Source organism: Perna viridis, chromosome 11 (assembly GCF_037379345.1).
Source record: "Perna viridis isolate PV_CMFRI_1.1 ecotype Kerala chromosome 11, ASM3737934v1, whole genome shotgun sequence".
Taxonomy (NCBI): Eukaryota; Metazoa; Mollusca; class Bivalvia; order Mytilida; family Mytilidae; genus Perna; species Perna viridis.
The window spans coordinates 25649430-25665630 of record NC_142455.1 but is presented as its reverse complement, the minus strand read 5'-3'; the positions used below and the strand labels follow the sequence as shown (position 1 = coordinate 25665630).

General features: G+C 33.1%; 2 protein-coding genes across 2 annotated transcripts in view; one reads left to right on the top strand and one right to left on the bottom strand.

The window, feature by feature from the left end:
• Positions 1 to 7065, bottom strand: part of LOC148603510 (uncharacterized) — a 96704-nt gene extending 89639 nt beyond the window's left edge. Inside the window, exons 1-4 of the mRNA XM_088551441.1 lie at positions 7061 to 7065; positions 5092 to 5150; positions 2769 to 3046; positions 657 to 804 (exon numbers count right to left, since the gene is read on the bottom strand). Of these exons, the coding sequence (XP_088407567.1) occupies positions 657 to 804; positions 2769 to 3046; positions 5092 to 5150; positions 7061 to 7065 (490 nt within the window). The remainder of the gene's footprint in view (positions 1 to 656; positions 805 to 2768; positions 3047 to 5091; positions 5151 to 7060) is intronic.
• A 7612-nt stretch (positions 7066 to 14677) lies between these two features.
• Positions 14678 to 16201, top strand: part of LOC148603509 (ubiquitin carboxyl-terminal hydrolase 40-like) — a 33043-nt gene continuing 31519 nt past the window's right edge. Inside the window, exon 1 of the mRNA XM_088553910.1 lies at positions 14678 to 14950. Within this exon, the coding sequence (XP_088410036.1) occupies positions 14764 to 14950 (187 nt within the window). The 5' untranslated portion in view covers positions 14678 to 14763. The remainder of the gene's footprint in view (positions 14951 to 16201) is intronic.

The window sequence follows — 16201 nt, the reverse complement described above, 5'->3', positions numbered from 1 at the left end:
GCTTTGTTACGTCATAACTTACGATCAATTTTACACTTACAACCTTTTGTAAAATTGACGCCAGTCAAATACGAAACTTCATTCCATTTAGATATGACCAACATGTTCAGTGAAACTGCTAAAAATCACTGAATAGAAACCATGGTATACCATACATTATATGAATTCCCTCTATGTCAGTTTTAATGCATTGTGTACCTTCCAGGTTTTTAAGTAACACTTTGTAAAAAAATAATAGTATATTTTAGGGCAACATTTTGGAAAAATAAAGATAATTTTAAGAAATTTTAAGGACTTTTTGACAAATAACAAGGTCTTATTTCTACGTATCAATTTGACAGAAACACAATGTGTTAGCGCATACACAGAAGCGAATCAAGGAATTCAGGATGGCGAAAATATTTCGGTGATTTTTTTTCCCCCAAAAATCAAATTCATACCAAGTTGTGTTTTAGGGTAAGGAGCGTGCGCTAGGTTCACCTGTATGAAACGATAGACCGTTGAAATTGTGAAAAAATAGGATTTTCACCAAAAATGATGGCCCTTAGTAAGGAAAATAGGGGCTGCTGGCAAAAAAAATAAGAGAATTAGGAAAACAAGGGCCCGCTTGAAACAAAACACCTACTATAATACAGAAAACATTTCATTCAACTCACTTAAACAGCCGATAAGTTCGATTCCCAATACAGCATTAATAGGTTTCTTGTTGGTGTCTAGCGGTTGCACTTTAATACCAAATGCCATCTTTGGGTTAGGGAATGTAATTACTTTATTACTTGTTGAGTCGATATTGCCTTCATAAACCTTAGAAAATGTAAAATAATTATATAAGTCACTTACTGAAATGAAAGAAACAAGTAAACAAATATATGCGCACATACAGGTACAAATAAATATGTAGCGAATAGAGTTGATCATTTCCCAGACGTATATAAAGATCTAGAACATTTCCAACATTGTAAGAACTGTCAAAATAGCAAAGAATTTTTTGTCGTTCCCGCTGCGGGACTCGAACTCTATCGCAACACCGCCTGCACTAAGTCCAGCGCCCTAGACCACTCGGCCACCTAGGCTATATAATATAGCTTCCGCTGGCCGAGTCATTCCTCCCAGTAGGAATAATCTAGGGTTGTAACTTAGTACACAATGTATAGTAGTACAGGACAGGCCACATAGGTGTGCTATGTAGGATAGAGGATCAAGTTTTGGATACATGTCACAACAAATCCTTATTATGAATACATGTACGTCTCAGAATGTGACGATTCTATTCGGTACACTGCTCTATATGATTATATTGCTACAGGGAAGATAAATTAAACATAGAAGGGCCTGAAAAATTCCCAATAATGTTACAGCTGTCAAATCTGCAAAGCATTTTTTTTAAACATCTAAAAAAAGAACATCAAAGAGGGCAAATGACTTCAACAAGGGTCAAAATTTTCTCGAAAATTTCTCCATGGCTAGATTGCATCATGCTGAATACTTTCATCAGAATTTACAGAAATGACTGTTGTTTGACCCGTACTATCGCTTTTTAGTAATGGCAGGCATGTTTGTCAACGGATCAAAAATCTTCGTATAAGTTCTGCACACAATAGTGTAAGAAACATGTTTACAAAGTTTGGTAAGAATATGTTTTATAGTTTCAGAGTAGGTTTTAGAAAAAAAAACGTTAAAATGAGCAATGTATTTCATGTAGTCTTCACCATGGATAGATTTCATCTTGCTGAACACCTATATCAAATATCTGAATTTGTCTATACCTAATGATTTTAGAGATATTTAAATATATATATATATTCCAATCCTTTTTGTCTCTCTTTAGTAAACGCAGCCAAGTTTATCGAATGGGTCAAATATCACAACATCGGATGTTGGTAGGACACTCTAAGAAATATCTACATCAAGTTTGGTTAAATTGGTACAGGAGTTTCTGAGGAGAAAATTATTAGAATTAATACCAATAAAAAAACGTGAAAAATTACTTTTTCAGAGGAAATAACTCCATAAACGGCTATCCTTTCTATCTAAATTTAGACTTATGATAGGTCTTGTCCTCTTTGTGATGAAGCAATTGAATTTTAAATTAACGGCTATAGTTTTCATGTAAATAACCAAAACTTGCAACCACCAAAACAAACAAAAACAAACAAAAATGGTGAAAATCGCATGAAATAGGTACTGTCTCTTAAAGATGTCTTTATCTTTTCAACTTGAAATTTTCAGGGAAGATAGATTTCATCGAATTGAACAGACGGAGAAGCCCATGGTATAATTTAGTAACAGCACTAATGTCTTACAAAGGAATTAATAATCCCCACATCAGCTTTAGACAGAACACCTTAAGAAACATTCATACTTAATTTGGTTCCAATTGTTCCTGTAGTTTCAGTAGAGAAGGTTTTTGAAATATTGTGAAAACGGAATCACCGAACAACTTCAACGGAATGGAGCTTTTTAAGTACGTGTTTCTTCTGCAGTAATTCTTATACTTTAAGAGATATATGGTGAAACTTTCCACCAGGGTCAGCCATGTTTTATGCTTAATCGGCAATATTTAAAATTAATACCTAAAGAATGCAGGTACTTATGTTGTTTCAGAGGAGAATACTCAAGAAAAAATTAACAATGATGACGCTAACTACAGAAGACAACGGATGAAAGTGTAGGCAATAGCTTTAATGGACCAACATAAGTACCTGCATATTACATATAACATACATATTTTATATTAACTTCTAAAATTGCAGTTTTAATTAACTTACCTCTGTAGGAGTCCAACTTCCCAAATAAGACAGGGTTGATACACCAATGAGAGGGGCAAAGGAATCCTCGCCATCTTTATTTACACCTCCTTTAACCTCTATCCTTCTTAAGTAGCTACCACTATTAAACTTGACTAGTATGAATGGATTATCATCATCATTTTTAGGTTCCCATGGCTGGTCAAGGCCACCATTGACACTGTTATCCACAGTAGTGGAAAAGGTCACATCTGCCTTGATTGATCCATCACTAACTCCCAGTATATCTGCACAAACCTCTGCAAATGAAATTTCAAAACATGCTATATTGTTCCACAAAATACAAAATAATTCCCATATAATTATATATTATATTCTTCATGGTAAATATATATCCTTATTATTGGAGTTGTAATTGGCAAAATCTGACAGAAATAAAAATACATTTTTTTAAACTTGTTACAATAAATGAGATTAGAAAAATTAATGGAAGGGCGTATGATGGCCTAAACTACGCAGACTTTTTGTATCACGCTAGAACTCTAACAAATGGGCTTCTGTAACAGGGTTATGTTGCGACAAGATTGAAATCATCAATACAGAAGTTTTATGGTCGTCATCATGAACTCGTGGATCGTTATGGTTTATCCATCTGCACCATGAAAACTGATTTATTCAACGGGTCATAGTTTTCCTTTCCTCGTTTGTCTACTCCGGACTTGACTTTTTATGAGCAGCTCGGCGGGTGTTTCTAGAAAAGCAGAGGACGCTTACCCTACCGGTGCACCTGGTCCATGCTCCAAGTTTTTAGTGGAGTCCGAGTTGCTCATTTGCTTTTGTTACTTTGTATGTATGATTTTAGTTACTTTATGTTCTTTGTTGTGTATGTCTGTTTTCCATGTCTGGTCTTTGTCCCTGGATTACATTCTTTTGATTACCGCTATAACCTTGGTTCCCTTGATTACTTTCTCACTTTGCCAACAAAACCTTTTTTGCAGTTCATGCATGAATAACATAGAAACCTAAGTGCAAAATGGAGCCAAAATGTGTATATTGGAAAAAAACAATTGATTTTATATCATATTTCTTCGCAGGGGATATGGGCCACATGCGTCAACAACTTAAATAATTCCAACCATAGAAGTATATCAAAACAATTGTTATAAAAGAAATGGTTTGTTGAAGCATGTCGCCTATATGTCCAGATCGAAAAACGACCTGCAAACCTCATAATTTTGTAAGTTTCATAGAAACGATACTTGGTAACGTCATCAATTTAACACAAAAATGTAGCAAAACTTCGTATTTTTTTATCCGCTTTAATTAACTTTTTAAATACAAAAATGTATCGATAAATATTTTAGTTGGATAGCTCAACTTTTCAGTAAATAACAGAGCTGGAAACTGGTACGGACGAATTTACCCCCCTGGGCATAAAGTGCTGATTAACAGAAACATGATTTTCTTCATGTAAAATTTCATAAAAATCCATTGAGTGGTTAATAGGGGTTTGTACTCGTGATGTTTAACATGTAAAACTATTCAGTTAGACTAACTCCAATTGATAAAATAAGATATAAATAGTTTTCTTTGATACACATCTACATATAATGCCTAAACTTTCCATAAATGTTCATTAAAATCCAGTTCCTCTTGCAAGGTTTCAGCTCATGTTGCTTCGTTTTTGTCAGAATTTCGGACTTCTCTGGTTTTATCTATTTCATAGCATCAATATTTTTTGCACAGTGGCCCCCACTTTTCTTTTCATTAAACACACCTTAAAATGTTATTTGAGAAGTTTTTTTTTTATCAAATTCTTGTTATTTCTATAGGTTTTTTTAAAAAATAAAAAATCCTACTAAGTCAAAACCTATGTGAAATTCAGAGAAATCCTTTTCCTGCCAAAATTTCAATTGGTGATCTGAAAAACGAGTAAACTGACTCATCATTTTGACCTATTCATGTTGTCTAAGCATGAAAACCCTTCAAAATCCTTGTTATTTTTTTCAAAACAGAGCAGCAAATATTCTTAACTTCATTTCCTTTGCAGACAAGGCATTCACGTGCATCCGCCTATGGTGCTGAACCTCCTGATAAAATTACATTGAGCAGTTAAGGGGGGTTATGCGGATAGATATAGTCACAGACAGGGTGATGCATATATAAACTGTACTTCCTTTCCTTACTTCTTTGCAGGAGTAATAAGACTGTACGATTTGTCTTTGATTTACCGGACCATGGTTCTTACCTGGAATTGGGGGTCCGGACCATGGTTCTTACCTGGAATTGGGGGTCCGGACCATGGTTCTTACCTGGAATTGGCGGTTCGGACCATGGTTCTTACCTGGAATTGGGGGTTCTGTAGGACTTGCAATTATGTATTCTGCAAAATTAAAGAAAAACCTATGAAAAGCAACACTGATTATAATGATATTAACAATGTGCACTCATAAAGTCCGTCTTGCAAACTGTGTGTCTTTGCTGCTCATGTACGAATTTCGAGGCGTTATCTACAGTACCTTGCTAGTCGATGATAGCTGTTTAATGAACAGTATATAAGGCACAGTTTTGTGTGCAAATCAAAAAATACTTCAATATTTTCATTTGTATATAGAAATTACTATTTGTTTGTTTATTACAAAAGTAAAATACTGTGCGATGTATTCTTTTACTACATTTCATATTTCATAGTTTTCATTTAATAAACAATGTGTGATCGTTTGATGTCGACAGTTAATGTTCAGTATAAGAAAAATGTTTACTGTGGTGGAAAATTATTATGATTGTCGGAATTTACCCGACCACATTAAATGTATGCCAATATATTTATTTTATAAAATCAAGATGAAGAGTAACTCTGTGAGTGGGAAATTCTTAAATTTTCTAAAGCTAAATATAATAGAACATGGGCCTCGGTCAATATCTCTTTTTAGGTGTTCCTTAAAATATGATATCGCATGCACTTAATAAACTGTATAGCATTTCCACGTAAACTATATAAAATCACTTTCAAGAACGATCCAGTAATATTCACATGCTCATTTTATCCAACACAATATATTCACCAATATGAATGCTATTTAAGGAATGACTGTAAAGGTCTATGAAGAAATAATCTCAATTACGTGGTGCACACTAAATAACCGACGTAGCAGATTATCTTAAAGTGTGCATCATGGTCATTGAGGTTCAAATAGACCGAAAAAATATACGAGTCATTCCTTATAATTTAATTTAGATAAAAAATTCAACGAGTAAATCTTTAAAAAGTTTGATGACGTCACAGTTGTTTCAAAATTAGAACCTTGAGATAATAAACGAAATTTTTGATCCAATCAGAAACCGTGTTACTTTTGAAATTAAATTATAATACTATAGTGTTATTTATAAACTGCACCTTCAGCAAGTAGGTACAAAACAAGATATTTCACTTATTTCAGCTATACCAAAAAGTAACCACAGATGCAGAAAGAATTTGTTTAAACTTTAATTGGTGGCGAGGAAAAAAAGTATTTTTTTTCTGTAGTGATGCACTTAAGTTTGATATCACTGTAAATAAAAAAAAGTAACTCTGCCAAGAATTTTGGTCTAAATGTAAGAATAAAGAAAAAGAAATACATTACCAGTACAGACAATGGTTTTAGCATTGGATCGAGAAAAAATGGACAGATAAAAAAAAAGTGAAAACAAGGTTTTTCTTTGAGGAACAAGAAAAGAGGAGGAGTACTGATTGGTAGCAAGAAAAAAAATCACAACTAAGAGCACGTGAAATGACTGTCCCTGTTTTTAGTACTCTTGAAAAGTCCCAGAACTTGGAAAAGTAAAATCTCAAATAAATGAAAAGAATAGGAGTTTTCTTCCATGACGACAAACATTGTACCAAAAGTGACAAAGTCCAAGATTAAGAAAAACTTTTGGAAGTACATGTATTTATATAAATATGATGACAATAATTTTAGAATAAACAATGTACATGATAATTGAACTAACTTGTTGTGGATGAAGCTGAGGTGGTTTCTGGAGTGGTTCCCTCGGTGGTTTCTGTAGTGGTTCCTTCGGTGGTACCCGGAGATGTTGTTCCTATCAACGATAATTCCAAATTAAGTGTTCTTTTTAAATGTTTCCAAATGTTTTCAGTATCAAAATAAAAAGAAGTTACTTTGATGCAAAAAGAATAAATGAAGTTCAGTCATACCATGTTTAATATGAGATATGCCGATTTATTACGTTAAGTTTAGTTGTGAGGCTCTGGTCGGTATATCCCAGTAATAAACATGATAACTTCACTTCAAATTTGACCTTCTAGTACTTACCTCATTCTGACTGTATAAACTACAAACAAAATAAGAATATAACATATTGTGATGCCAACACTGTCACCCAAACAAAACTATTTTCAACTTTGAGAAACACTTCTATCAAAATTCTACTTACCTTACCAACCCACCTGTTTTCCTGGCTGCATAGAAACATTAATAATATGACAAACATTTCCAAAAAGAAAAGCAGTGACGCAAAAAATGTAATGCTATACTTGCCTTTTATGTTGAACAACATGAAATACATTACGTGATTGTGCAAATTTTAGCATCTGTATATTTCATAACTGTATTCTGAAAAATAAAATAAAAAAACGATTTAATAACTTGATAACCATGTGCCTTTTTCCAAGTTGGCAAATTGAAATTACTTGATATATGGGAGCTAAATTCCATTTGAAGGACTTTGTGGAACTAAAAGTTTGAAAAATTTCATATCACTGCAATGAAATTTACAAAGGACTTAAGACTACTTTGTACAGATGGACTGGTTACATGTATTCATCTTTAACCAATGCATTCTCATTGTGTGTAGATTCTGAACATGTACAAATGCATAATGTATAGACAGAGGCGGATCCAGATACTTTGAAAAGGAGGGGTGCCAGCCGGGGTTCCCCAGAAATAGGGGTGCTAGGACATTATTTGCCATTTTTTGTCAATTCCACACATGAAAATGACAAATTTTCCATTAAAAAGAAAGTGCCAACCCCCTGCACCCCCCTCTGTATCAACCACTGGTATAGATGTAGATATAGTTACATACCTTCTCTCATGGACAGATAACTTCACCAAGTAGGATGTGTTTCCCTAAGCTCAGTGTCATTTTAGGAATCTGTCACCTGTGATTGTTCCGTATCTCTTGACCTTTTCTGCTCACACCAATTCTTATGGTGGTCCATAACACAAGAACTTCAACCTGCCAATAATAACAATAGCCGATTTGAAGGGGTCACTAAATTTTCGAACTTTGTTGATTTTATCTTGGTTCCATTAAATAAGAGTTCTTAGTAGCAATAATTAGTTTTTTTTACTCAAAGATACCTAAGATCGGGAAATTATAAGTTTTGACAGAAGCAGGGAAACTGGGAAAACCCTATATGACTATTTCACTCAAGGATACTATCTCTATTTAAAAAGACCATTACTTGATATCTGCACCATTGGATTTTCTCCGATTTTTTTTTTAATGGAATGTTAAAAAAGTGAGATTTTTGGCAGCGTTATCTGCCCTTGAAATGTTCATTTTCAGTATATTTCAATGAAATTAAAAATCAATTTACCATAATGATATGGAAAATCTTGTCTTTTTTCCTTTATTCTGATGGTACAAATAGCCGAATTAAACTTTCAAAATGGTGGGTATTTTCATATCATGTTTCAGCCATTGCCTGTTTCGTACAGAGACCGACACTTAAAACATCCGGGCAAGCTACAGCGAGAGACGGATTTCATAAAGTTACTCCAACACTAAATTAAAGTCTGTCATTGTTACTGCATAGTATATCATCTTTGGATATTTTTAGAAACACACAATACTTTTGAGAATTTCTTGTAGGTTTTAGTATTTAGTACACTTTAGGGCTTTGAATTTTCTTTATACAGACAGTGTTTTCTTTATTTTAGTTTATTGTTTATTTTGATATAATTTGAATCTATTTTTTGATAAACTTTTATCAATTTCTTTAATTGGTTTTAAAAACATTTTCAATTTAAATTGAAAGTCCTCTTTCTAAAATTTAATTTTCATTTGAACTTTCCTATCTTAATGTAAACCACATGTTGTGTCCGACTAACTTGTAAATGTATGTTAGCTGCAGAAGATTCTATTACCACTACCTTTTTCATGACTTATCTTTCGGCTTCAATTTAAGTTTATTTTCCAAATTGTTAATTAAAATGTCGACTTTCTTCCTGAATGTCAGTTTTTGTGCTTTATTTATGATAAACAACTACATAAGCCTCAGCTTGGTGAGATGTTAATTAGATGTCAGTAAAGGGCAAATTATGGGGTACAAGTACTAACAGTGCAACGACCCTCAACGCTTTAATACTTATACTTAAGTCTTAAACCGCGACATTTTTTTTAATTGTTGAAACTATCTAATTTACTAAATAGAAAATCAGAAGTGCACCAAATAGCATGATCCGAAATATGTGAAGAAGTCAATGAATCGTAGAATTTTTGCCATACTACGTCTTCACGGAATTATTGGACTATACTAATTTATGTAAGAGTAATCAAGGGAATCAAGGTTATAGCGGTAATCAAAAGAATGTTATCCAGGGACAAAGACCAGACATGGAAAACAGACATACACACCTAAGAACATAAAGTAACTAAAATCATACATACAAAGTAACAAAAGCAAATGAGCAACTAGGACTCCACTAAAAACTGGGAGCATGGACCAGGCGCACTTATATGGTAAGCGTCCTCTGCTTTTCTAGAAACACCCGCCGAGTTGCTCATATAAAGTCATTTCCGGGGTAGACAAACGAGGAAAGGAAAGCTATGACCCGTTCAATAAATCAGTTTTCATGTAACAATTGTATCTTACATGTACGCGTATATACTATGACCATATGTTGTAAAATGCTTGAAAATATCAAATTACTTTGAAAAAGTTGTTCACATTGATATCAAAACTCTGATATTAGGAATGTTTCAAAACTTTACAACTGAAGTATAATTATACATATCTTCGGAAAAAAAACACTTTTCCTAAAAAATTATATTGGCTTCTGGTTTCTGGACCCGACAAAATAGCTATATGTCCACTGCAGCATGTAAAGACTATCAGTAACTACTCAGCTGATTTGTTCTCTGTTCGGGTCTCAGAAAAAATCGAGCGAGTGGTTATAAATTATTTTTTTTATCACGAAAATCCGTTGTTAAAACCGTACAGGCGTAAAAGGTAAATAAAACAAATTTTAAAAAAGGAAAGAAAAGATTAGAATTTGTCGGTTATTTTTCACTTTTGCATACGCGTTGTAATTAAAAAAAGTACAATAAAAGATAAAAATGTCTGAACATGGTGTGAACATGGAACGAAAAATCAAAAAATAGTTACACAGCTACCCCGTAATCTCTCGAATAGTTTAAAAGAAAACAAAAAACATAATAATAACTCTTTCAAGCTTTTTCTTTCTTACTTTTAATATTATATCATAATCACAAGAATAAACACCTTGTATTTTTTTCTTCTAAAAAGTCCTTGTTTTGCTTGTTTAAAATAATTTATAAAACGAAAGTTTAGAAACCTTACAGCTTTGTTTCTAAGATTATAGAAAATCATCATAAAATTCAACTTACATTCAAAGCAAATGTAAAAACGCATATCCATCAATCATTTGTACAGAACTGAAATAATTGAGCGAAATTTGGGCAAGGTTCCTTTATATACCATTCTAAAATTTATTCGATAAACGCATGCGCATATAGCATTTTTAATTATTTCGTCTTCTTTTCATTGCTATATGAAAAGAAATACATTTACGTCTTGTGCATTGTCAGCAAACATCTGACCGAATGTAAGATTTTTTATAACATTTTTACTGAATAGTTAAATTTCTATAGATATCGACCAGATAGAAATTACTTTTCCAGTTATTTGGCCATCGAAAGAAAACTCATTTTGATCTCTGCAGTTACTTTCATTGAATATTGGGCGTTTTGAATTTAAGAATAAAGAAACAAAATGGTAATCATTTCTCCCGAACATCTGCTACCGTCGGTAATATGTTTGCTTTCTTAGAATCTAATACCCCTATATGACATGCAGGAAAAGGAGGGACGGTCGATTCGATTGCACAATATATTTATTTAATCATCAAGGTTATGGCGTATATGCATACATTTGGCATTTGAAATAATGTGCATGAAATCCAAGTAACATTGATTTTGAATAATGGCAGCTCGTTTTACATTTACAGAAAATAAAGATTACTTTATATGTATGCAGAGATCAAATAACCTTGTGAGCAAACTTACGTATGTTGCTAAATATGTTACATTAGCTGTTCATTAGTAGCTACATTAATTAGCAGGGGCGGATAAAGGATTTTAGATTGGGTGGGGGGCGGGGGGCACAGTTAAAACTTTTTTTTAGGTTAAACTCTTGAAATATTTCTCTAGAGTGGGTGCCATGTAGATATCTTTTGTGGTAAAATTAGCGTGAAATCAAAGTTTCATCCTTAAACCGCCTAAATCTACTTCTGACAACACATGCTTTGCAAATTTTAGGGGGGACCGCACGCCCGCCACGCCCCCCCCCCCCCGCCTGAATCCGCCCCTGATTAGTAGTTCAATAATTAATTATTCTGCCATGTACTCTCAATGATGACTCTCATGACTACCGATTTTCTTTCAATTTTTCCGAAACTTAATTAATTACATGCAGAGATATTAAACTAACATCGGAACCGAATGTACGTGTAATATTTTTAGCAAAGTATTTGAATTCACGAAAGTATCTAAAATGTAACATTCACAATAACTTATTCGCTCATTAGATTGTTATGGTCATGAGAGATATCGTCATCACTTGACATTTTTTTAAATTCTTTTTTCTCTTGTAAATGACCATAAATTTAAGATGCCTAAAGTCACAATGTTCAGATAACTATTCAATATAGGAGATTCAGCATTTATTGCTTGATTTTTTCTTCGACAGTACCATGTCCTATTTCCATAATTATAAAATGTTACCATTATACATGGCCAATTGAAAACTGTTTTATCAAATAGGCATTTTATTGTTTCCTTTCCTTCAGTATTACGAATCGTTAAACCAAATTTGGAATCAACAAACAGAACAACCAAAGCAACGATGCAGTATAAAACAAAATTTCATAGTTGCATCTGTCAATGTAGTAATCTCCTACTGAAATACATTATTTGAGCTTCAGTTAATATTTATTTAGTCATTGTTATTATTTGGACTCTTGTCCGTCTTAATTTCGTTGTCTATTTTTGCATATTTTTTCGATCTATTTATTTAGACGAACTGTTCTTTGACTGTAAATTTAATACATGTATTGGCATTTGACTCTGATTAGCACTTTAGTCCCTATATGTCTAGTCGTTGATTAATATTAAGAGCTACATAGCTGTTCCATTATTGAAGAAACTGAAATTTGTTTGGTTATATTAGATGTCAGAAGGCGCACAACATTAATTACATGTAATATGATTAAGTATTTTTAAGAATCAGGCAAAATGGGAAAATCAGAAACATGCACGTCAAAAACCCACCGATCTAACGTGATATCACTCAAGGATGCTTTCTCTGTTTCAAATGACAATTATTTGGTCTCTGCATCACTGGCTTTGCTCAGAAATTTTGCAATATATAGAATGTCAGAAAATGAGGTTTTTGATGGAGTTTCCTTCCATTGAAATGTTCATTTCAGTGCATTTCAATGAAATTATAACTCAATGCACCAACATGATATGGAAAGTACAAAACAATGTATTGTCTTTTGTCCTTGATTCTGATGATACAAATTACACTATCAAAATGATGTTTTTTTATACCATGTTTCACCTACTGCCTGATTCTTACAGAGACTGACACTTAAGTTCTAGACGATTTGTGGTTGCTGTATAATTGTCAATGAAATAATTAACTGTTTTGAGGAAAAGCTTAAAAATAAATCATTTTTTATAATTTACATGCAGAACTGTTCATCAGTGTATAACATGAGACAGATCACAGAAATAAAAAGGCAAATCCTGATTAACAACTGAGAGCCTACTTTGATAGTTATTTATTGATATCTAATAACAAGTTCAAGATCAACTGCGTTCATACAATTTGTATTGTCCCAGTTTGGTGATTTTTTTCGTCGACAGTTAATTTGTACTATTTCGGATAATTTCCACTATTTACATATATTATCTACATTATTTACATCCTGGAACTGTGTAAAATAAATGATATCAGCCGACTGGTGAATCGCTGTTTTGTTTTTGTGGGACATCTTTTTGACCCTGCTTTGACACTGTGTCGGGTATAGTTGCATTAATGTAGCCAGATTCTTACAAAATTTTGCTCACTTTGATGATACGGGTACTGCTATGTGAGAGGAACTTGTGTACCCTTCTGGAGCACCTGATATCGCTCCCGTCTCCCTTTTTATGGGTGTTCGATCTTATTACCCGTGGTTTAGTTTTTTGTGTGATGTCTTGTTTTACTGACCATCTTACAGATAGTTGTATTTTGTTCTCTTGGCTACATTGACTATATAGATCGATTCGTGTTCTGGTCGTATACTTAAATTTAGACTTATTGATGCTGCGGTACAGCAGTTATTAAGTAAGCTATTTCCACCTCATTCATTTGTGTGTTAACCGAACTCTGAATTTGCCATAGTTTAAACATGCTTTATTACTAAATTTACAGGTAATTGTATTGGACATAAATTTTACAAGTTACAAGGGTCCTTTACACATAATTACTCACAAGTATTTTGTGATTATACGTCAGCAATAAAACATAATATACAATGTAAACAATTAACTGTGACAAAACTGAATCAAGTACAGTATACATATTATCATATATGATGAACTTGCCATTTCAATATATGTGACAATAGTTACCTGAACTAAAAAAAAAGTATAAAAGAAAAAAAACAAGGGTGAGAATAAAATTGCTTGTTGTGATCATCCTCTGTCAATAGATCTGCGTTCAAGGCACAACACCTATTTCGAAATTTTGTGTGTAGAATGTTATATATTCTCCAACCTGCGAAATAATAAGAAGGAGAATTATTATATATTTCAAACAGGTTTGCTTATATGAATCCAGAAACGGTTGGAAGATTGTATTTGTTTGATTCCAAATTGTTCCAAAGCCTCACTGCGGAAGAGAACAAAAAGAGTAGGAATATAACTATAATATCGTTGATGGTTGCCGATAGTCAGAATCAGATGCTTTTTCAATCTACATATGCTGTACTTTCACATAATGATAATCATTTCAATATTCAGACCTGCACTTTTTAGAAAATCACATATTCATCATACACTAAAATCAACCAAATCAAACCAAATCAAGAACCATAACTCTTGCAAATTCCCATTTTCATGTACAATCTATGTGATTTTCACCTCAAGAGCGCAGTGAAAATCTAAGACTAGTTATGTAAATGATAAATGTTTTTGGACAATGAATAAACTTATTTCGGTGGGTTTTGACATACATGAATCACACTGTCTGATTTTTAGAAAGATTGCTATACTTAAGAATACATATGTTCTTCCATGTAAAAGTGTATTATGAAAGTAGGATAAAACGTCGCCACAGAGGCTTTCGATGTGTTGATTTGAAAGCTTGGGTCTGACGTGTAATCATGCCAATTTTACCTGGTTCCTTCAAAATATATTCAGCATCTGAAAGATTTTCCTTCTCCTGCCGAATCTGACGATCAACAGTATTCTATAGTTATAGCAACATCTAAGAAAAAAAGATTATTTAAACACTTTTCAACATTTTTGGCCTGTTAACGATGTTTGAAAAACTTTTTGGAATTTTGCATCAAAATCCGCAAATTTTACAGGGTTGCTCCCGTCAAAGTTATAGTTTTATGTTAGTTTGAACTATTTCCGGTAAATTTTCACAACTTTCAGAAAATCGTTTTAGAGTGAAACCACAATGCAAATTGTGTGACAGCAGCAGTTGCTTTTCAATATGTTAGATGGACTTTTTTCAGAAGATGACTGTGTGTCTACAAGACACATAGAACCATCTAAATTCAGCATACATTCTCCCCCAAGACCACGATATCAGTGTGGCCTGGCTGGCATCAGTAACCAAGGAGCCACATGCTATTTAAATTCACTTTTGCAGACGTTACTTCTTACTCCCGAATTTCGAGGTAACTTTTCTGAATTTGTAAACAATTATGTTATAAGTGATATGAGACAGGCGAAACCTGAAATGCTCTCGAAGGAACAAATTCATACCACTTAAAGGCACTTTTCATTTTGGCATTCCTGTTACATTTGTATATTATTTTAATTCCCTTCCAACACAATTTCAATCATCCTGAAATATGATTTGAATTGAATTGTCCATTATACACTAACCAAGTTGTTCTGGTCCAAAATGTCTGTGGGTCAAATTGTAGTTCATTCATAAAGAATTATAGATAAGACTGATACCGGCATTTTGGTAAAGGCAGTGGCTGCTCGTCCACACATCTGGTATGAGTCAATAACACATGGAATCATGACAGAAATGGTTCATTTACATTAGTAATATGGAAATTTCAAGAAATTCTGTTTATACAAATATATACAAAGTGAAAATGATACAAATACAATTTAAATTGTAACTGATGTAACAAATAACGATTAAAATTCATTCAGAATTAATACAAAGTACACATTTAACAAACTTGAGAGATTATTTTAAAGAAAGTTTGCACATCGAGAAGGATTGTTTTGGCACATGATTCAGTCTGCACATTTTAAATCGTAATGCTGCCATTCCAGACAGCAGATGTGAAACATATCCATTCACACAGTTGCTTCTTTGTTACAGGTGTTTTTTGACACATGGGTTATATATAATTTGGGTCAAGATTGAATGTTTTTTTAAACATCCGGTAAAGACAATGCATCGACTTTGGCACCAGTCATCATAACTTCTGTGACACACCAACATAAAACCGTCCATTTTCAAGCACAGGGACTTGCTTCCACTATCAAATACATGTATGCTGAAAAACTAGCATACATATGTATAATATAAACAGAAAAATGTTCAGTTTATTAATTGTGAACACAGTTTGTGATGACATAAATAGTCGTACATTTGGGGATAAATTCAACAATATTTCTGTAAGGAATCGGGCGTTTCTGTCACAATTCTGTATGTTTTTTATGCAAACTTGATGTGTGGACGATTAGCCTAAAGAGCCGCTGCCTTTGGTAAAAATTTGGGAACAATCGTACTGTTGGCAATTTTGGACTTCCCTATCTTGGAAAAAGCTGTGATTTGATTTGTGTATAATCATCGAAGCTAGTGAATGTTTTCCATGACTTGCTTTGTTCTCAATCTTATTTACAGTAATCCCTAACAGTATTTGAAAATAGAGCTGCCATAATGCTATTTTTATTGATGG